Source organism: Geospiza fortis, unplaced genomic scaffold, assembly GCF_000277835.1.
Source record: "Geospiza fortis unplaced genomic scaffold, GeoFor_1.0 scaffold4, whole genome shotgun sequence".
Lineage (NCBI taxonomy): Eukaryota > Metazoa > Chordata > Aves > Passeriformes > Thraupidae > Geospiza > Geospiza fortis.
Window position 1 is genome coordinate 272732 of NW_005054475.1, and position 20208 is coordinate 292939.

Sequence of the window (20208 nt, forward strand, 5' to 3'; positions counted from 1 at the left end):
TGTTTTTCCCAGACTATGAGCCCCAGACCATCTGTGAGCACCTGCAGTACCTGTTTGCTCTGCTGCAGAACAGCAAGCGGCGCTACATCGACCCCTCAGCCTTTGTCAAGGCGCTGGGGCTGGACACAGGGCAGCAGCAGGTGTGTGGGAGGGGATTCCAGACACTTCCAGAAGCTGGGAATCACCCCGGGGTGGTCACTGGGCAGCTCCCAGTACTGGGTCTGGCTGCAAACATGAAGGGGGAGGTGGGGCTGTGGGTCCCTGGCAGAGTGCAGGGGGAACAGGAGGGGACCAAGACATCAGGAGTGCCCAAGGAAGAGCCCAGGGAGGGATGGGATGGGGACTGGGAGATCAGGAAGAGTCCCAAGGAGGAATGGGATGAGGCCAGGAAGATAGGAGGAACCCAGGGAATGATGGGATGGGGACAGGGAGATCAGGAGGAGAACAGGGATCAATGGGATGGGGACAGGGAGATTGGGAAGGTCCTAAGGAGGAATGGGATGAGGACAGGAGATAGGAGAAACCCAGGGGGATGGTGGGATGGGGCTAAGGAGCAATGGAATGAGGCCAAGGAGATCAGGAGGAGTCCAGAGAGTGAGAATGTGGAGTGATGAGATGGGGCCAGGGTGATGAGGAGTCCAAGGAGTGATGTGATGGGGACAGGGAGATCAGGAGGAGAACAGGGATCAATGGGGTGGAGAAAGGGAGATTAGGAAGGTCCCAAGGAGGAATGGGATGAGGCCAGGGAGATGAGGAGTCCAAGGAGTGATGTGATGGGGGCAGGGAGATCAGGAGGAGAACAGGGAGCAGTGGGATCAGGAGGGTCCCAAGGAGGAATGGGATGAGGACAGGAGATAGGAGGAACCCAGGAATGATGGGATGGGGCTAAGGAGCAATGGAATGAGGCCAAGGAGATCAAGAGTAGTCCAGAGAGTGAGATCAGAGTGAGAATGTGGAGTGATGGGATGGAGCCAGGGAGACAAGGAGGAGCCCTGGGAGTGATGGGATCAGGACGTGGAACAATGGGATGATGATGCAGAGATAAGGAGGAGCCCAGGGGCAGTGGGATGGAGACAGGGAGATCAGGAGGAGCCCAGGGAGTGATGGGATCACCACATGGAACAATGGGATGAGTACAGGGATATAAGGAGGAGCCCAGGGAGCAATGGAATGAGGCTAGGAAGTGATAAGTGCAGATCAGGAGGAGCCAAGGGAGTGGTGGGATGAACCCAGGAGCGATGGGATGGGGCCAGGTGGGAGCCAGAGCTGCAGTGAGGGTCCTGCAGGTGCTCCATGGGCTGCTCCTCCCGGGGGTTGGGTGGTGAGAGGGCCCTCCCAAGGGTGAGGAGATCCTCAGGGGGAGGTGGAGCAGCAGGAACCAGCCAGGATCCCAGGGCAGCACGTGGGGGCTGCAGCTGGAGAGGGCCTGGGAGAGGGGCAGGGCTTGGAAATCCGCTTGGAGAGGTAATGGGAGGTTTTGGAGCAAGAGCAGAGCACTGGCAAATGTTTCCTTGGGAGGGTCAGGAGAGGAAGGAAGCTGGCCAGGGACACCAAAGGGCAGCTGAGAGAGACCAAAACGTGTTTATTTGTGGAAGAGAAGAACCAGGGCAGGAGAGAAAAGCCCTGAGCTGGGTGTGGGGAAGCTCTGGAGCATTGCTGGGATCACCCATAGGGCAGCTTCTCATTTTTGGGGGTGTTTTTATTTCTCTTCTCACCTCTGATCTGAGCAGGGACAGCTGCACAGAGGAGGATCAAGGGGCTGGAAAGCTCCACAGGAAGGTTTTTATCCCTTCCAGAATCCTGGGAGGAGCAGGCCAGAAGTCAAAACCCCCAGCAGGGCTGGCAGGGAGCCAGGGCAGCTCCTGCTGTGCTCCCACACCGAGGGCCTCGCGCTCCTTTTAGCCAAATTCCTCTGCTTTCCTCAGTTCTCCTGCCTGGTCTTTATTTTCCACGCCGTGCACGGAGCCTCGGCTCAGCCTGTGTGGAGGGCTCGGGGTAATTAGCAGTGAATTAGTGACAGGGATTGTGCTGTGGTGGATTGTTAATGAACTTGGTTTTCTCTTTCAGGATGCCCAGGAGTTTTCCAAGCTGTTCATGTCCCTGCTGGAAGATACTTTGTCCAAACAGAAAAACCCAGATGTCCGGAACATTGTGCAAAAGCAGTTCTGTGGAGAGTATGCCTATGTCACAGTGTAAGTAATAATTCTGGGAAGACCCTTTCTGTAAATATTTAAATTTTTAGAAGGATTTAGGAGGGGAAGATCCCTCCTAGCAACCAGAGCAGGCAGTTAAGCTGCAGCAGAAACACTTTCTGGGGAATATTTACCTTTTCCTTTCCTGTTCCTGTGTGTGTGGTGTCGCTGTGACAGTTCTGCAGCTGCTTTTACTCCTTTAATGAGAATTTACCAACTAAACCTGCAAGTGAGTTAATGGAGTGGCAGGTCCTGCAGCCAGAAAACGGCACCCTGGGTGTTGTATTTTCATTCCTGTGTTCTCAGAGCTGGGAATTTCACCTTAAAAATAATATAAAATGGTACATGCAAGTTGTGACAGGTTCTGGTAGGTGCTGCTAAGCTGTTTAAACCTTCTGCTGGAGTTTTTTTGGTGTGGAGGTGTGAATCTCCTTAGCCCTGACTTCACTTTTTCTCCTGGTTTTATACAAGGAATTTTTTACTAAAGACTTGGGAGCCCTGATGTGTGAGCCCTGACCTATCCTCAGATATATTTTTGTTTTCTTTCCCATCCCAGCTGCAACCAGTGTGGCAGAGAATCTAAACTGGTGTCTAAATTTTACGAGCTGGAGTTAAACATCCAAGGACACAAGCAGTTGACAGACTGTATAACAGAATTCCTCAAGGTATGAGCCCGTTGGGGTTGGACTCCTGCTATTTTTAGCAAGGAATTTCAGTTCCTTCCTCCAATTCACAGCCTTCGAGGTCGGTGGCGGGGTGAAGCCACTGACTTGGCTCAGGGAGATGCATCCAAGTGAAAATCTTTTTTTTCTGCAGACCCAAAAAATGAGGATTGAGGCATGGAGCAAGGAATAGCTCTGTGATATCACATGCTCCTGCTATGGCTTTAAAAAGCACTTGAAAGTTGCATTTTTAGTTAAAATACTTCGCCAGGAAAGTTAGGGAAAAGTCTCTGCCTGCTTTGTCACAGATAGCACTGGGAGAACGGCTGCTTTCCATGTTTTCTGTGTCAGTGCTCATCTGCATAGCAACAGGAGACATTCCCTGCTGAAAAATGTGCTCTCAGAAGTACCAGGGAGTGCTGGGAATAGCTGCAGCAACAGCTGCAAGTGCCCTCAATTCAGCTTGAAAATTTCTCTGGATATGAAGTTCAGCTCTGGCACACTAAGGTGTGGATTCCACTCCAACTATTTAGGACTGACCTGAACCCCTTCCTTGAGCTCCTTGCTTGCTGGTGCACTCAGCAAACCAGTTGCTCTGCCTGGAAGGTCTGCTATGAAAAAAAACTGGTTTGGGTGCACAGATTGAATTCCTGAATTGGAGAACTTGACATTTGTCTGCTCCTCCTTCACACAAAACAGCCCTGTGACGTTTTTAGAGGGGTTGGAATTTTCCTCTGGCCTAACCCTGCCCTTGGATCTGCTTAGGCAGTGAGTGACTCCTGCAGGGTGATTTTGGGTGGCTGAGCAGAGGGTTGTAGTTTCCAGGCTAAAATGTGGCTTTACATTAACTGGGTCCATGTGAACTTGTAAAAGGGGTGATTTAATTATTTTCTTTGGTATAAACCAACTCAGTCAAGCGAGGAGCAAGAGACCTGAGAACTTGGAATGGGGCTTGATTCAGTCTAAAATTTGCCTTAAAGGGAGAGCAGCCTGCTATGGCCATGCTATAAAGTGCAGTCATTAGTGTGTCTTTAACTCAGAAAAAATTTGGGCAGCAGCTGAGAAGAGCCTTAACTATTTAAAATAACTTCTCATTCTCCAGCTGTTGAGTAGCTCAATTGACTTTTCAGTGCTGACATGTTCTCAAGACCTTTCCCTCTGCCTCTCCACACTCAGGAGGAAAAATTAGAAGGGGACAATCGTTATTTTTGTGAGACTTGTCAGAGCAAGCAAAACGCCACGAGGAAGATCCGGCTGCTCAGCCTGCCTTGCACCCTGAACCTGCAGCTCATGCGCTTTGTGTTTGACAGGTGAGTGGGAACACCCTGGCAGCTCTTGGGGAAGTCACTGCCCTGCTCTTCCTGCTTTAATTTGAGGTGTCTGAGCCTCTCAAGGGCTGCTCAGGGGTTCAAGGGAGGTGTTTTGGGATGGGAGCTGTTGTTGCTGTGCCCTGAGCCGCAGCTTTGCCTCTGCACAGACAAACTGGCCACAAGAAGAAGCTGAACACCTACATTGGCTTCTCAGAGCTGCTGGACATGGAGCCTTTCATGGAGCAAAAAAGTGAGTTTGGGGCACCTTTTTGTTATCTTTGCCCATTGCTTCTTGGCAGATCTCCTGTAATTCTGTTTAGGAGGAAATTCCTCCCTGTGAGGGTGATGATACACAGGCACAGGCTGCTCAGAGAAGCTGTGGCTGCCCCTGGATCTCTGGAAGTGTCCAAGTCCAGGCTGGACAGGGCTTGGAGCAGCCTGGGATAGTGGAAAATGTCCCTGCCCATGGCAGAGAGGTGGAACAAGATGGGCTTTAAAATCCCTTCAACCCAAACCATTCTAGGATTCTGTGATTCCTCTGAATTTTGATTGAATTCCTCTCAGTTTTTGAATTCTGTCCAGAGTTGTTTGAAGCCCGTATTTCAAACAACCTCCTTGTTATTAAGCCACCACCCTCTCAGCAATGTCCTGAAGCGCTGTGGGCTCCAGTGCAGGCTTTGCTGCCTGGTGAAAACACAAGGTTCTGGGACAGGAAGGATGAGTGCTGTTGGCTGCAGAGCTGTGTGTAAGTGCTGCCTGCCTTGCAGACGGGGTGTACGTGTACGAGCTGAGCGCTGTGCTCATACACCGTGGAGTAAGCGCCTACTCCGGGCACTACATCGCCCACGTGAAGGACCCGCAGACAGGAGAGTGGTACAAGTTCAACGATGAGGACATTGAGAAGATGGAGGGGAAGAAACTCCAGCTGGGAATTGAGGAAGATCTAGGTAAAACCTTTCAGTTGTGAGTGCCCTTTTAAGGCAGCTCTTTCTACCACAAGCACTGGCGTCCCCAGATGCAACGTCCTGTCCTGCTCCTCCCCAGAACAGGCTTGGAGGAACGTGGGAAACAGCAATCCTGGTGATTGCAGGCAGATTTGCTTGTTTCAGCCCCGTGTGAGTGTTTACACCTCGTGATCAGCTGCTCTAGTATTTCTCTGGCTGCCACATGGCAGATAAGACGCTGATAACACGGGCAGCAGGTTCCTATCAGGGAGCAACAGGCGGCTGCCACTTCCTTGGAACAGCTAAGGAGAATGCTTTCAGTTTTCCTTAACACATTATGGTTCTATTTCCACTGAGGTGTTTTACTTGGAGGCAGTAAAAAAGGTTTTGATCCAAATAACAACTTGGAAGCTAAAACTGCCTTTTTACTCTGAGCTTTTTCCTTGGTGCTTTTCTGTTTTACTGGCTCGTCGTGTCCTGCCCATATCACTGTGTTCCTGGACTGGAGAATTTCTTGGAGATTCCTTGGAAAGCTTGGGCTGAGGATGTGAATTTCTTACTCTGCAGTCAATAAATAAGAACAGCTCGTTTTGGAGTTGAAATGGTTTTGTAGTGGCTCAGTGTTCTCTAGTGCAGGTGCTCACAGCAGGGAAAACCAGGGAAATTATGAAGAAATTCACTTGCAGTGCAAGCAGTTCATTCCCAGGAATTGTTACCCACCAGGATGCTTTGCTGTAGTTAGAATTTATGCAATGTTGTTTGTCTTTAAGGCATCTTTAGAGGAAAAAAAAACCTGCAGATTTAAGTGCTCCCTTAAGCCTTCTCCCATTTCCTTGTTCTCACCTCCACGATGCTTCTTGAGGTGCTGGAATGTGTCCAGAGATGGGCAGTGGAGCTCAGGAAGGGTCTGCAGCACAAGGAAAAGAGTCTGGAGAACTTCTGAGGAGCAGCTGAGGGAGCTGGGAAGAGGCTCAGCCTGGAGCAAAGGAGGCTCAGGGGGCCCTTGTGGCTCTGCACAGCTCCTGCCAGGAGGGGCCAGCCGGGGGGGTCGGGCTGTGCTCCAGGGAACAGGGACAGAGGAGAGGGAACGCCCTCAGGCTGGCAATGGGGTGATTTAGGTTGGATATTGGGAAAAATCCTACATGGAAGGTGTAGTCAGGCATTGGAGGAGGCTGTGCAGGGCAGTGGTAGAGTCACAATCCCTGGAGGAGTTCAAAAAGTGTGTGAACATGGCACCTGGGGACATGGGTTAGTGCTGGGCCTGGCAGTGCTGGGTTAATGGTTGGCTTTGATCATCTTGGAGGGCTTTTTCCAGCCTTAGTGAGTCCATGTTCCTGCCTGTGCCACCACTCTGTCCCCTTGGAATGGGGACATTCCTTCCTCCGCTCGCTGCCGGCCCAGGCTGGAGCTGGCCGGACATCTAGTGGTGCACAGGGAAACTGAGCCCTGAACGGCACCAGGGCAGCTCTGCCTTTGTTTTTACCCTCCCCACTCACCCAGTGCAACAAATAAAATGCAAGTAAACTGCTGTGACCTCAATTTTATAAAGTTTCACACTTAACTGTAAATGTTCGTATTTCTCGTATTTCAATTCAAGGCTGTTTGGGGAATAGAAGTGAAGTGTGTTTAGGAGCCTCTTTAAGCTGGGAGCTCAATATTTGTAGCAAGTTTTGATGTAATTTGCCTGTTCCAGGCAAAACTGGGGCCTTTCTTTGTTACAAATACATGTAACAGCAGGAGAAGGTCAGTAACATAAACTGAAGGTCTGTGGGGGGGAGAGTCTTGGCCATGCAGATGGGAACAATTCCGAAAATTCTTGGATAAAATGCAAATAAATAGAGTCTGGGAAGTCCCCTGGATGGTGTGGGGGGAAAGGCACATGAATTTCTTTCAGAATTTGGGGGGAAAGAAACTTAATAATTCAATGGCCCACTTAGAGTTCAATTTATGGAACATTGTTCCTTTAATTTTTTTCTTTATTTTAAGCTGTTTGATTTTTGAAGCTGCAGCTGTAGATAAGTGTTTTCCTTGCCTGAAAATCCATCTGGAAACAGCAGCTCTTGCAACACAACTTTACATCCCCCAGCAGCTGCTCATAAACAACCCTTTCCATGGCTCTTGGCTTCCTAAAAGCTTTGCTGTGCTTTTTTTCATATCCACCATCACCTGTAAATACGATTTTCTTCCCTGAGGATTTGACTCTTTTCTTTGGAGTCAGGACAGCAGAACAAGAGGCAAAAGGGAGAAAGGATGTTTTTCCAAGAGTGGCTTTTGGCTCAGAGAAGTTCCACTGGGGAGAGAAGAAAGGCTCTTGAGAAGGGAGGTTCAGAACAGGCTCCTAAATTTAGTCTCTTTGATTTACCCAGAAAGGCTGGAGAGATTTGGGGCTTTCTTTGGGATACAATTTTGAGCCGTGCCAAGCCCAGTGCTTGGCACAGAGGCCTGGCACAGGGAAGCTGGCTGGGTGGCACACTCATCCCGTTAATGGAGGGCCAGGGAAGGAGCTGGTGTGTTGCTGAGGCTGTGCCTTTTGTTCCCACAGCAGAGCCATCGAAATCCCAGACCCGCAAGCCCAAGTGCGGGAAGGGCACGCACTGCTCCCGCAACGCCTACATGCTGGTGTACAGGCTGCAGGCCCGGGAGAAATCCCTCACTGTGCAAGTGCCAGGTGAGTCCTGGGGTCTTGTTTGTCCATCCCTCACTGTGCAGGTGAGTCCTGGGGTGCTGCTCAGCCATCCCCCACTGTGCAGGTGCCAGGTGAGTCCTGGGGTGCTGCTTGTCCATTCCTCACTGTGCAGGTGCCAGGTGAGTCCTGGGGTCTTGTTTGTCCATCCCTCACTGTCCAGGTGAGTTCTGGGGTCCTGCTTGTCCATCACTGTGCAGGTTCCAGGTGAGTCCCTGGGATCCTGCTTGTCGATTCCTCACTGTGCAGGTGCCAGGTGAGTCCTGGTTAGTCCTGGGGTCTTGTTTGTCCATCCCTCACAGCCATGGTGTCAGGTGGGTCCTGGGTTCCTGCTCTTCCACCTCTCAGTGTCCAGGTGCCAGGTGAGTCCCTGGGATCCTGCTTGTCCATCCCCCGCTGTGCAGGTGAGACCTGGGATCCTGCTCAGCCATCCCTCACTGTGCAGGTGAGTCCTGGGGTTCTGCTCTTCCACCCCTCACTGTCCAGGTGCCAGGTGAGTCCTGGGGTCCTGCTTGTCCATCCCTCACAGGCCAGGTGAGTCCCTGCAATGCTTCAGGCGGGCCAGGAAGTGGAATTTTGCTTGAAGACCCATTTAGGGCTAGGAAGTTCCTCGAGCCTCTCTGCTGTGGTTCCAGGCTGGAGAAGGCCCCAGGGGGATCTCAGAGCCCCTTCCAGTGTCTAAAGGGCTCCAGGGGAGCTGGAGAGGGAATTGGGACAGGAGATGGAGTGCCAGGACAAGAGGGAATGGCTTCCCACTGCCAGAGATATGGAGAAGGAATTCCTGGCTGTGAGGGTGGGCAGGCCCTGGCACAGGGTGCCCAGAGCAGCTGTGGCTGCCCCATTCCTGGAAGTGTCCCAAGGCCAGGTTGGATGGGGCTTGGAGCAATTGGGGATAGTGGAAGGTGTCCCTGAGTGAAAAAAAATTATCTTCAAAATCCCTCCCAACCCACTCCAGGATTCCATGGTTTTTGACTGTTTGCCATGAGCCCCAAAGGTGCTGTGTGGCACCTTGGTGTATTAAGCAGTGAAACCCCTGGATTTTCCCAGCACTTAATTAACATTAAACTGCCAATCCCTCCCATGTGCCCACTCAGACATTGCTTTGTTACCCAACTGGTCAAGCTGGGAAGGGCTCAGGAGGAGATCATCCCTCTGGGATTCACCACTGCCATCCTGCTGGGATTCTGAAGGAGAGCAGTGTGGTTAAATGTCATCAGCAAGGCACGAGGAGGTGAATAATCCTGACAGATGTCAGGTTCCCTCTGTGACTGCTTCAGCTTTGCCACATCAGGAATAAATGACATGAAAATAAAGAGGCTCTGAGCCCCCAGTGGGAATTTGGGCCAAATGCCTTCGTGTTGTGCTTTAAAATTCTGGGGGTGCCTGAACTCCCTGTGGGTTTTGCCTGTGGGTTTCATGTTTCCTGTTAGGCTGCTCCTTGATTAGAAATACTAATTAGGCCCCTGGTGTTGTGGTGTGTTCCCCCTTCCCTCATTTTCTGTGGAGTAGGGACAGCAGAGGTGGCAGGTCCCTTTGGGTCTCTGCAGAGGGGGTAAATCATACACCTTATTCCCCTCTAATAGCACCCCAAAACTTTCCCAAGGCTCCCCCCCCTGTTTAAAACACACTCTCCAAGACATAAAACTTCAGGAATTAGCACTAATTCCTGCCTGGATCTGTATTTTCTGCCTGCTTCCTGAGCTTTCTTGCTCTCCCTTTCCTCCTACCCCTCTGCCCAAAACAATAACTCAACAAAAACCTCCCCACCCAGCTCCAAATTCCTGCACAGCCCCGTGGTTGCCTTTGTTTCCCGTGGAATCCTGCCAGGGAACAGGGAGTGAAGGGCAGCAGTCGAGCTCTGTGGTTGTGGAGAGGTTTCATGGAACTGTAAATTTGAGGCATTTTGCTTTGATGCTGTTATAAAGCGGCTTTTCCGGGACAGTGGAGAGACATAACTTGGCTCTGATCTCAAGGAGGTCAAGCTGGTTAGTTTGTAATATTGGATATTCTCCCAAGGTGTGGATATTTTGGTCAAGAATTAACCTTTTTGCAACTATTTTAGCTCTTCAGAATAATTCTAAATAGGAAAAGGCCTCAGATAAGCAGAGCTTCCCTCACTGCTCCCTCGCACCAGCCCTCTGAGGGAAGTGGTTTATCTTCTTTTTTCCTTGCTGAGGTTTGGTTTGTTTGGGGTTTTTCCATCAGTGGCAGCAAAAATCCCCATTTCCTTCACCTTTCTGTTGATCTGCCCTGGCTAATCTCCCATCTCCTGAGGGCTCTTTGCCCTTGGGTTTGCAGCATGCTGGATCGCAGGTCGTGGCAGGCTTTGGGTGTATGCAGAGGGTGAAAAGCTTTTGTTTCCCTCTGGGAATGATGAGGAAGGACAGAGGAGCTGCACCTAACATTGCAACCAACCCCGAGTAAATTATTTTCTGGGGTGCAAAACTTTTCATTTAATCATTTGCAACAACCAGTATCAGAGAGAGCAACGTCCACGTGCTTGGCTTGGGGAAAGACCTCGCCCAGCAAGGCTGCGGGAGGGAATTTTTATGTTTGTAGTCCCCAGATAACCCATGGTAATTAACATAGCTGGCATTTTCCCTTCAATTCCTGCTTGGTTTTTTTTTTCTTTTCCCAGCTTTTCTGCAGGAGCTGGTAGAGCGGGATAACTGCAAGTTTGAGGAGTGGTGCAACGAAATGGCCGAGATGCGCAAACAGAGCGTGGCCAGAGGCAAGATCAAGCACGAGGAGGTGAAGGAGCTCTACCAAAGGTTACCCGCCGAAGCTGGTCTGTAAGACATTGTGGAGTATTGCTGTAGTAGAGCTGTTAAGCTTAGGAATGATTTGTGACTTAACTCCCAGCTCCTGTGGCCTTGCTGGAAGGCGTTCCCGCAGCCTTCTGCAAGGGGAGAGCTTCATGCATGCTTACATTTGTTTTCCCTTGCTTCTTTTCCTGCCTTAACCTATTTTTCTCCTTTCTTTGCTCATTCTCGTGGCCTCTGGCATCGCTAATTCCCTCCTGCTCCTTCCCCATCCATCAGCCTCATGCTTTGTGACTCTTTTCTTCTGCCTGGTGAGCAGCTCAGCTCGTTAGGATCATCGAGGCAGAATAACTGCCTGCTCCCAAATTGCCAGCTCACAGCAGGTTTGGGAGCTGGTGAGCCCAATTCATCAGCAGGTAACAGGCTAAGAGAATGCCTGACCTCCAGCAGAAAATTACTGGATCCATCCCTGCCAGTGCTTCACTGCTCCATGTGTCAGTTTTGTAGGGAGACTGGGGCTAAGCTTTTTCTCCTTGGGTCTTGTTGCCTCAGCACTTTGAGTTTTATTTCCCACCTTGTTTTTCTCACCCATCTCCCACAAAACTCGTTCTATCCATCCAGTCCAGGGAATTTGTCTTCACTATGTGCCTCTCCTAAAAACTGCAGAATATTTACAATTGAAGACTTAAAAGTGGGTTTAATTGTGTGGCCTGTAAGAGAATTCACTTTTCAGTGAATTCACTGTTCAGCTTTTCAGAATTCACTGTTCAGCTTTTATTATTGGATGCTCAGAGTCCACCCTGAGATTGGAGTAGCCCAGCAGCAACTCCTGTTCCCGTGAACATCTGCCTCTCCAGTTTGGGAATGCAGGTGTTTCAGGAAGGTGTCACAGCTCCTTGTGAGCCTGAGCAGCACTCAGATGTCACTGTGAGATCAGAGTTGTGCTGGAGGGATGAACCTGCCCTGAGTCACCCGTGAAAAGGAGCAGCAGCACAGTTCCTGTGTGTTTTTCCTCAGCAGGAACAAAAGAGTTTGCTCTCGGCAGTTCGGATGTGACAGAGGAATAAATCTTAAAAAAAATATGATTTTTACAAGTGCAGGTGAAGCTCTTCTGCCCCAATTTAGAGATGACAGGACCTGAAACTTTGCCCTGAGGCACCCTCTGCCTGCTGCTGGCACATCATGGGCACAGCACTTCCAGCACAGCTGGAGGCAGCGTCATTCCAGCACTGCTCCGGGTCCTATCTCTGTGGAGCTTGGGGCTGTCTCTGCAGCTGTGCAGACACGTTTTCTGCCAGCTTTGTGGAGCCTGCCCCAGAAAACCCTCCTTTCTGGGGGAGGCAGTTTCATCCCAAACTAGCAAACCGGTTCTGACAGCGATGCAATTCTCTGGAGGTCACGGCTGCGGCGGGCATTGCGTAAGATGAAAACACCGTGGATTGAGGCTGTGCAGGAAAAGAGGCTTCACAGAGCTCCAGTGCAAGCTGCAGACACAGGGTTTTCCTGTCTTCTGTATTTTCCTCTTGCTTCTCTGTTGCTCCCTCCTAGGAAATGCAAAGGATTTTTGCTCAGTTATAAATGTCACCAACGGGTTCATTTCCCCACGGTTTCAGAGCTGCCCTCGTGGCAGCACAGAATGGGTTTGAAATCTTCCCTATTTCTTCCTAAATTCCCAGTCATCCACTAAAGAGTTGTGTAGTGATACTGTGCCTCAGTATTGAGATACAGGGGTTTCACCCCAACCTGCTCATACAAGCACTGACCTGCTCCTGAACCTTGGCTTTGTATTTCTTTTTCAGCAAACAAGGGCAAACCTGCTGCACTGCTTCAGCAAAAAACCTAAGCAAGTTTCCATTTGCACTGTAAATTTTAGAATGTTCTCACCTAAAATTGTGAGAGACACTGAAAATTAGTGTGCTGAAAGGACAGGGGGAACACTGATTTCATCTCTGCTGTTGTTGCCTTTAATTTTCAAATTACCCCAGTGAACTGTCTCTGTTGTAGAAAAAGCCTGTAATGTATGATCATGATTTAAATATTATATCAGTCCCTTGATGGATGATAGGAAAACCTTCCCCTTTCCTCGACTGCTCTCCAGTAATCCCCAAAAGGTTTGAAAGCACTCCCATTCCTCCTTGGAGCTGTTGCATATTGATTGCTGAATCCAAAATGATCTGCACATCGTAATCTCACGAAGCTCCTGTCTTCCTAATCTGTGACACTGAGATCAGAATGGGGTGGGAGTAGCTGGATCAGACCTTTGAAAACTTGTACCTCAGAGATTAAATCAACAGTGATTGCCTGTTAATTTTTGCGAGTAATTCTAAAATACCACCTGGTGTTGGAGCTGACATGTATGGTCTTGTTTCTCTTTGTGTTTTCTCCCCTCTCAGGTTCCCCTTACGACTTCATTTCTCTGGAATGGCTGCAGAAGTGGCTGGATGAGTCCACTCCTCCCAAACCTATTGATAACACAGCCTGCCTGTGCTCCCATGGCAAACTCCATCCTGATAAAATATCCCTGATGAAGAGGATATCAGAATACGTGGCCGACTTCTTCTACCGGCGATACGGAGGAGGGCCCCGGCTCAATGGTAACATCCTCTCCCAGTCACCTCCTGCCTTGTGGTTTGGAGCCTTGTTCTGCTCCCAGCCCTGTTTTGAGCCATCCTTTATCATCCTAACTTTATTTCAGTGCATGGCTTTAGTGCTGCCTTATTTCCAGGGGATTTTTTTTAATACCACTTAATTCTGTTACCATTTCCCAAACCCATTTAGGGTGATCACAGGGTCTGCTGTGGGAAGGGCTGTTCCTGGAGGAATTGCTGTGGAGGAATGGGGCACTTGGCTTAGGAAACATAATACTTGGAAGGTTTGAAGGCGATTCTAGAAAATAAAACTTGCACATGCAACACTCCAAACTCTTGACAATTATTTTCTGAGCACCCACAGCTCCTGTGTGGGCTGGGTTTTACGAAATATTAGGCCAAAAATATCCCTTCCTGTCTGTCACCTCATCCAAGGAAGCACTTACCTGTTAGCCTGCTCCTGCATCTACCACCCATTCTGCTTTTCAGGGTCAGCCCAGCCCCTCCAGGCTTTGGACGTCCCCTCATCAAGCCCCAGGTTTCGTTCCTTTTAGGAAGTTGCTCAGTAACTCCCACTGAGACCAAATTAGCTCAGCTCCTACTGGGAGCTTGTAGGGAAGAAACTGCTTGTGACGCAGGCAGCCTTTGTGGGGAAAAACAGGGCAAGGTTTATTAGTCAAGTGGAAGATTGCCTGAAGGGTTGTGGGTTGAGTATGGCTGGCAGGGAGGGAGGGATGGATAAAAGGATGGGTGGACACGCTGCTTCCCTTCTCCTTTTGCTCCAGGATGCAGATCTGAACACACACCCAGCTAAAGGATTTCCGCTTCCTTGGTCCAGGGCAGCCTTGCAGGAGGGTGAATTTTCTGGGTTGAGCTGTTAAAGTGCCACAATGCAGGTGTTTGTTTTCCTTGTTTTCCTGGCATTTCCTGCCTCGTGTGGCTGGGTGCTGGGCTGCCCTGGCTCCCTGTGACTGCAGGAGCTGTGAGAGCAGATCTGTGAAGCAGTGGAACAGATCACAGCTCATTTGAAGTGTTTTATGCTTCTTTAAGCTTCAAACTGTGGCCTGATGTGGCTGTAACCCCCAGGATTTCCTCATTTACATACGAAATCACCCATCCTGAGGCAGGATAGTTGGTACACACCTATCCGAGGGCCTTCAAACCAGCAGGAAATTACCTGTGCAATAAATCATGCCATTAATAATGTAAAAACCTGTTTTTCTTTTCCCTCTCACCCCAGTCAAAGCACTTTGCAAGGACTGTGTGGTGGAAAGGTGTCGAATCCTGAGGCTGAAGAACCAGCTGAACGAGGACTACAAAACCGTCACCAACCTGCTGAAGATGACGGTCAAGGGGTATGGAAGTCCCAAAGATGCTTTTTAGAAGTGTTTCAACAGCTTTTTCCTAAAGATTTCCCTGTTTGGGCTCTGAAGAAGGGAGCTGTGCTTTTGGGGTACCACACATTTGGTTGTCTCCCTGCAGGACCGATGGGTTTTGGGTTGGAAAAGCCTCCTTGAGGAGCTGGCGTCAGCTGGCTCTGGAGCAATTAAATGAGCAAGATGAAGATGCAGAGCACAGTAATGGAAAAATGAATGGAAATGCACAAAACAAAGGTATTTACTCCTGATTTCTTCCTAATTTCTGCTGCTGTAGAGAGCTACCAGCTCTGCCTTATCCCTCCTAACAAAAAACACGTCAGAGGTTTCTGTAGCTGTTTTGTTCCCCTTGTATGAGTAGGGAGGAAATGATAATAAATAAAAAAAAAAGGCCTTCATTTAAGGAGCTTTTTCTTTGCTAATCTTGAAAACTGCGGGGTGATCTTCATGCTGGAGAGGGAGATGAGGTGATAAGTGGTTTTACAAAGCTGTGTGAAATTACCACCCCAGACACATGATCTTTTTATCCACTTTTCTCTGAATGAGAGAGCAGAGGGAAGGAAAAAACGTGAAAATTACCTTGGGGAAGGGATGATGATGATGTTTATTGTGAAGGTTGAGGGATAAAACAGCACAGCTGATGCAGCAGCGCTGGGAAAACACAGCCTGGGATCAAAAATCATGAAGTGCACTCCATTCTGTGCCCGTATCATGAGACTAGATGGAGGTTTTATTTGCCTTCTGCTCTTTATATGGTTGAAAATCGTATTTTCTTGAGCTCCTTTGAACTGGGTAAGAAGCTTGTTGGAATGGAAGTGGGAATGATGGCTCAGGGCATTGATCTTGGACTGGAGGGCACCTCAGCCCCCCTGATCAGGAGTACTCGTGGAGAAAAGGGTATTTCTGAGTTACTACTCCTCGTTCCTCGGGGTGACTGTGATTCACAACAGGTTGCAACTCCCAGTAGTGCATTTGAATTACTCACAAGCCAAGTTGCTCGTTAGGCAGCTCGTTAGAGGCTCTTGCTGACACCTCATTGTCTTGATGATGCTCCATTCAGTGGCCAACGCTTGACTTTAACTAATTTAGAGATTGATGTAGGGCTTGTCAGCCCCCTGGCAGGCTCCCCCTCAGTTTGTCAGGCAGCATCTGGTTTCGATCAGGAATTTTGCCAGGAATTCTGCTCCTTTTGCTCTTACCTAGGCTTGTGTTTAGGTTAAACTCGGAGATGTCTGGGAGCAGGGAACCCCTGCGGTGTTCCAGCCCTAACAAATGCATCCTTTGTAATCTCACAAAGGCCTGGCTTGTGCTCCATGCACTTCAAAGCCCTCCTACGTGACCTGGGGGCTGTAATCCCGCCTGCCCACAGGCCAAGACATCGGAGAATAACAGATTTCCTTCCAAATCTTCCCTTGGGTGAGGGGGTTTGCTGTAATTTGAAAGGCGACCGTGCTCCTTTCCCTGTAAGAATTTTTTTCCTTGGGAGAGGAACTCTGTGCAATCCTCTTGTATTATTATTTTTTTTTTAATTAGATGAATCAAATGAAGAGAAGAGGGAGGAGGAAGAGGAGTTAAATTTTAATGAAGACATCGTTTGCCCACATGGTGAGTTTCTCCGGGGGATGGAGCTGAATATCTCCGTTGTTGCCCACTGCTGCACACATTAACCTTGTAGCCTTTGCTCCAACTGTGGCCAGCTTGAGGAGTCACTGCCCAAGTGTGCTTCATTCTCATTTTCCTGGTGTTTCTTGCCTCGAAAGTTTTCCTTGCAGGCAGACTCTGTAAGGACTCGGCAGAGCTGTCAGATGCTGAGTTCCCATCCTTGCACGGGCAGCACCAAAGCTCTGCAGCCATTTGGAAGCTCTAAAAGCTGTAAGAGAGGAAGAGGTGATGTAAACCAGTGCAGGTGGGAGCTGAGAGTATCTGTTTAACATCCTGGTTTACATTAAAACAGGAGCACTCACCCAGCACCTGGGCCTGGACCACTCCTGGATATCGATTTCCCAACCTGCTGTGCTTTGGTGTCTGTTTACAGAAGGTTTGGACCTCCTATCAGTTGTTTTGAAAGTGATGCCTCATTAGCTGCATCCTTGGCTACCCTGTTGTTTTAATCTCACTTTATAAAGCTTGTGTTCCCAGCCATAAAACCCAGTTTTACTTAAGCTTCTGTTTGTGGGGAGGCTCCATCTTACCTCAAACAGAAGAAAAAATGGCATAAATTAGCCACACATCTCCTGTCATCAGAGGTAGTCAAGAACATGGAGTAAGGCTTGAGAAATCTCATTTTCAAGCAGAGCGTTTGAGCACTTTGTCACGATTTTAGCTGTTACTCAGTGCCTTGAACGCTGCATTTCCCTTTGCCTCGGGGCTGCTGCTGTTCAATAAAAGCATGGAGCGTGGGGATGGAACATTTAGGGAGCCAGACACGATGAAAAAAATAGGCCAATAGGCCTTTGGAAAATGTATGGTGTTAAATTGCTGGTTGATCTGTGACTTGGGGTCATAGCAGAATAAATAATCCGAAATAAGGGGGCTGCTGGCAGGGCAGGATTTGTTGTCTTGAGTTAACCTCTGATTACTCATGGAAAACAAGCTTTCCACCTTGAAAAACTCCCTCTGCAGTGGATCAGCAAATCTGTAGTCTTGTTCCTACGGCCTTAATTTTGTGGTGGAGGAGGTTCCTGCCTCCATGGTAGGCTTTGGAAAAGGCTGTGCTGGATCTGGGAGGGCTGGCTGGCCTCCAGGAATGGCACCCGGGCGTTCCCTTCCCAGCTCCCTCTGCATCCCTGCTGCAATTCCTCGCTCTCCAGTAGCTGCCTGATCCCAGGGGATTTTTTTCCAGATACCAAGTTAAGCCTTCTTTGATGTCCGTGCCCAAAACATGTCCCTGGATGGTGGGAGTGGGAAGCAGGGTCAGCAGTGGTTGGGTTCATCTTCCAGATGGCAAAACACTTGTGCCCTGCAGACCCAGAGCTGATTTTTCCACCTCTTTCACTCACCATATTAATCTGTTTTCATTAATCATGTGGTGTCAGGGCACTTATTTGTACAAGCTCCTTTCTTTGCCCATCCTTGCTGGCTCTGGGCAGCATCCTGGGCCAGCCTCTGGAGCCATTTGGCCTTGTTGGATGAAACTCAAGTGGCCAAGTGCTGCACTGAGGCCTGACCTTTGTTTATTAGAGGAAAAGCAGGAGGGGAGCATTGCTATTTTTTCCTCTTCAGGGCTGGCCAAATTCCAGGCACTGCTGGAGGGACTAGTGAGCCTGAGGAGCTGCTTGTCATGTTAAAGAGCTGCCTGAGGGTGGGGAGGAAGGAGTTCCTCTCCCTCTCCTGTCTCTACAGCTCTCTAGGCTATAGAAAAGCAGATAATAAGGGATTGTGCCCTCTGGACCCCACAGTTGCTGTTTTCCTTCACTGATATTCCCAAATCCGCTTCGCATCGTCCTGGTGTCGCAACAGCTGCTCCCCGTGTTCCTCCCTGCACAGGGACTTCCCAGCTGCTGTCTCCAAGGGAGATGAGCTTGTGTTTTCCCCTTGGCCATCAGCAGCCCTGTGAGTGGGCAGCTGGTCAGATCCCAGAGCCTTCTCCCGTTTTTCCAAGCCTTGTTTATCCGGCCAGCACGTGTCGTCCTTGTGCACGTGGTGTCCCAATGCCTGAGTGTGCCTCCTGCTTCCACCCCTGAGACAGCAGGCACAAATGGCTCCTGGAAATCCTTCTTGGGCTCTTGGAGCTGCCTGAGCACCAGGATAGATAATCCTGATATCAGGATAAATAATCCTGATGGATAAATAAGTGTTCTGGGAGGGTAGCTGGTGAATCTTGCTTGGTATCTTCACATCCAGTTATTCCCCAGAGCAGATTTAGGGTGCAAAATCTGCCCTTCCCACATTTTCAGGTGCTTGGATAGGGCACATGAAACTGTGTTGAGATTCTACAGTGGGAGTTTGGGGTTTTCAAGGATATGGAAGGCACCTGGTTTCATGGATCACAGGGTTATTATCCTGGGGCTCAGCAATGGTGTCACCATGAGGATGTAGCTGTGGATAGCCAGGATCAGACAACAGAAGCCCTGTGCCCTCTGGCTGTTCCCCACATCCCTACTTGTGTTTGATCACCTGCTTAGGCCATGGTCTTGGAAATCTAAAGATCATTTTTATAAATTAAAATCATATTATTATTATTTTTCTCTGTCTAAAGGAAGCAAGGAAGGAGTTGAAGGTGACTTTACTGGTTTTTGCTGACGTGGTGTGGATTTCTTCCCCACGTTTGTTCCTTGTAATCTCTTCAATCAAGGGCTGCAAAACATCCCTGAGCATGTTGTGATCAAAGCCTTTCCTTGATTCTCTCCCTGCAGGTGACCTGTGCATCTCTGAAAATGAACGGAGGGTGGTTTCCAAGGAAGCCTGGGAGAAACTCAAGCAATATTTTCCAAAAGCCCCTGAATTCCCAAATAACAAAGAGTGCTGTTCCCAGTGCAAGGTATTTGCCAAATACTCCCCTTTTGTTGACTGTAAATACTGCTTGTATTTCTGGTTTTCCTTTTTAACACAACCCTGTGCCATGGAAGGGAATAAAGTCACCTTTAGTGGGAGCTGGGGTGTAATTCACTGTTTCCTGCAGATTTTGGAGCGTGAAGGGGAGGAAAATGAAGCTCTGCATAAGATGATGGCCAGTGAGCAGAAGACTTCCCTGCAGAACCTGTTCCATGATAAATGCAGGCCTTGCCTGGGCAGCTGGCCTCAGGTAGGGAAGGAGAGGGATCAGGGGATGCAGGGAGAGCTTTTTGTTGGCTTTAATCCCTCTCCTGCCAGAGAAGCTGCGGCTGCCCCATCCCTGGAAGTGCCCAGGGCCAGGCTGGATGGGCTTGGAGCACCTGGGATAGTGGAAGGAGATCCCAAACCATTCCATAACCGTTCACTCCGTGCGTGCCAGCAGAGCTCTCACGGGTGTTGTGCTGAGGTGTGACTTCCCTGGGTTAGCTGTGCTGGCACAAAGCCCTGCAGAGCCAGGGGAATGGCTGGTGTGCCAAGGGAGCTGTGGCTGGCCCGCAGTCAGGGAGATAACAGTGACAATGTTCCTGTCCCGGTTGTATCCGTCCCTGGAAGGAGGAAACAGCACAGCCACTTCCCACTGCTCTCCATCAGCCTTCCTAAGCAGGAGGATGCTGGAACACACCTGAACTTCGCCCCACCATCACCTTTTGCTGCTGCTTGGGTGAAATTCAGGTGTGCTCCAGCATCATCCTGTGTCCCAAAAGGTCAGGGAGCTCCTGAAGCCCTCCAAGGAGCAGCAGTGGCTGTGCAAACCCTCTCCTAGCAGCTTCTCCAGGAATTTTGGGGGGTTTGAGGTGCCCAGAACGAGCTGTTGGCTCCAGTCCTTGGCTCCTGGGAGTCTCGTGGTGCTGATTAGTGGCTGACTCTACAATCCTGCCAAGGTACATTGGCAGGTGTCTGCCTCCATCCCTCGCTGCTCCAGCTGGGAATAAAAACTGAAGCAACACAGATCCATGGCTCAGAACCAAAGAGATCCAAAATGGTTTAAAAGGAGTTTTCCTTTCATGCTGAGCTGGAGAGCTCCAGGTCCTGCCAGTGTGTGTGGTTAAGGTTGTATCTGGTTGGATTTGCTTTTGGAGCTCATCACTGTGAGTCAAACATAGAAGGGTGTCCACCAGCAGGGTTAGATCCTCCTTT

General features: G+C 49.6%; 1 protein-coding gene across 2 annotated transcripts in view; it reads left to right on the forward strand.

The window, feature by feature from the left end:
- Positions 1 to 20208, forward strand: part of USP48 (ubiquitin specific peptidase 48) — a 30674-nt gene that overhangs the window by 1434 nt on the left and 9032 nt on the right. Inside the window, exons 3-16 of one of the 2 annotated variants that reach the window (XM_005428230.3) lie at positions 13 to 140; positions 2068 to 2192; positions 2749 to 2857; positions 4031 to 4164; positions 4332 to 4414; positions 4932 to 5111; positions 7651 to 7776; positions 10430 to 10579; positions 12947 to 13147; positions 14382 to 14496; positions 14624 to 14754; positions 16051 to 16122; positions 18873 to 18997; positions 19139 to 19261. In XM_005428230.3, coding sequence (XP_005428287.3) covers positions 13 to 140; positions 2068 to 2192; positions 2749 to 2857; positions 4031 to 4164; positions 4332 to 4414; positions 4932 to 5111; positions 7651 to 7776; positions 10430 to 10579; positions 12947 to 13147; positions 14382 to 14496; positions 14624 to 14754; positions 16051 to 16122; positions 18873 to 18997; positions 19139 to 19261 — 1802 coding nt within the window. The remainder of the gene's footprint in view (positions 1 to 12; positions 141 to 2067; positions 2193 to 2748; positions 2858 to 4030; positions 4165 to 4331; positions 4415 to 4931; positions 5112 to 7650; positions 7777 to 10429; positions 10580 to 12946; positions 13148 to 14381; positions 14497 to 14623; positions 14755 to 16050; positions 16123 to 18872; positions 18998 to 19138; positions 19262 to 20208) is intronic. The other variant, XM_031062959.1, reaches the window with a different exon arrangement.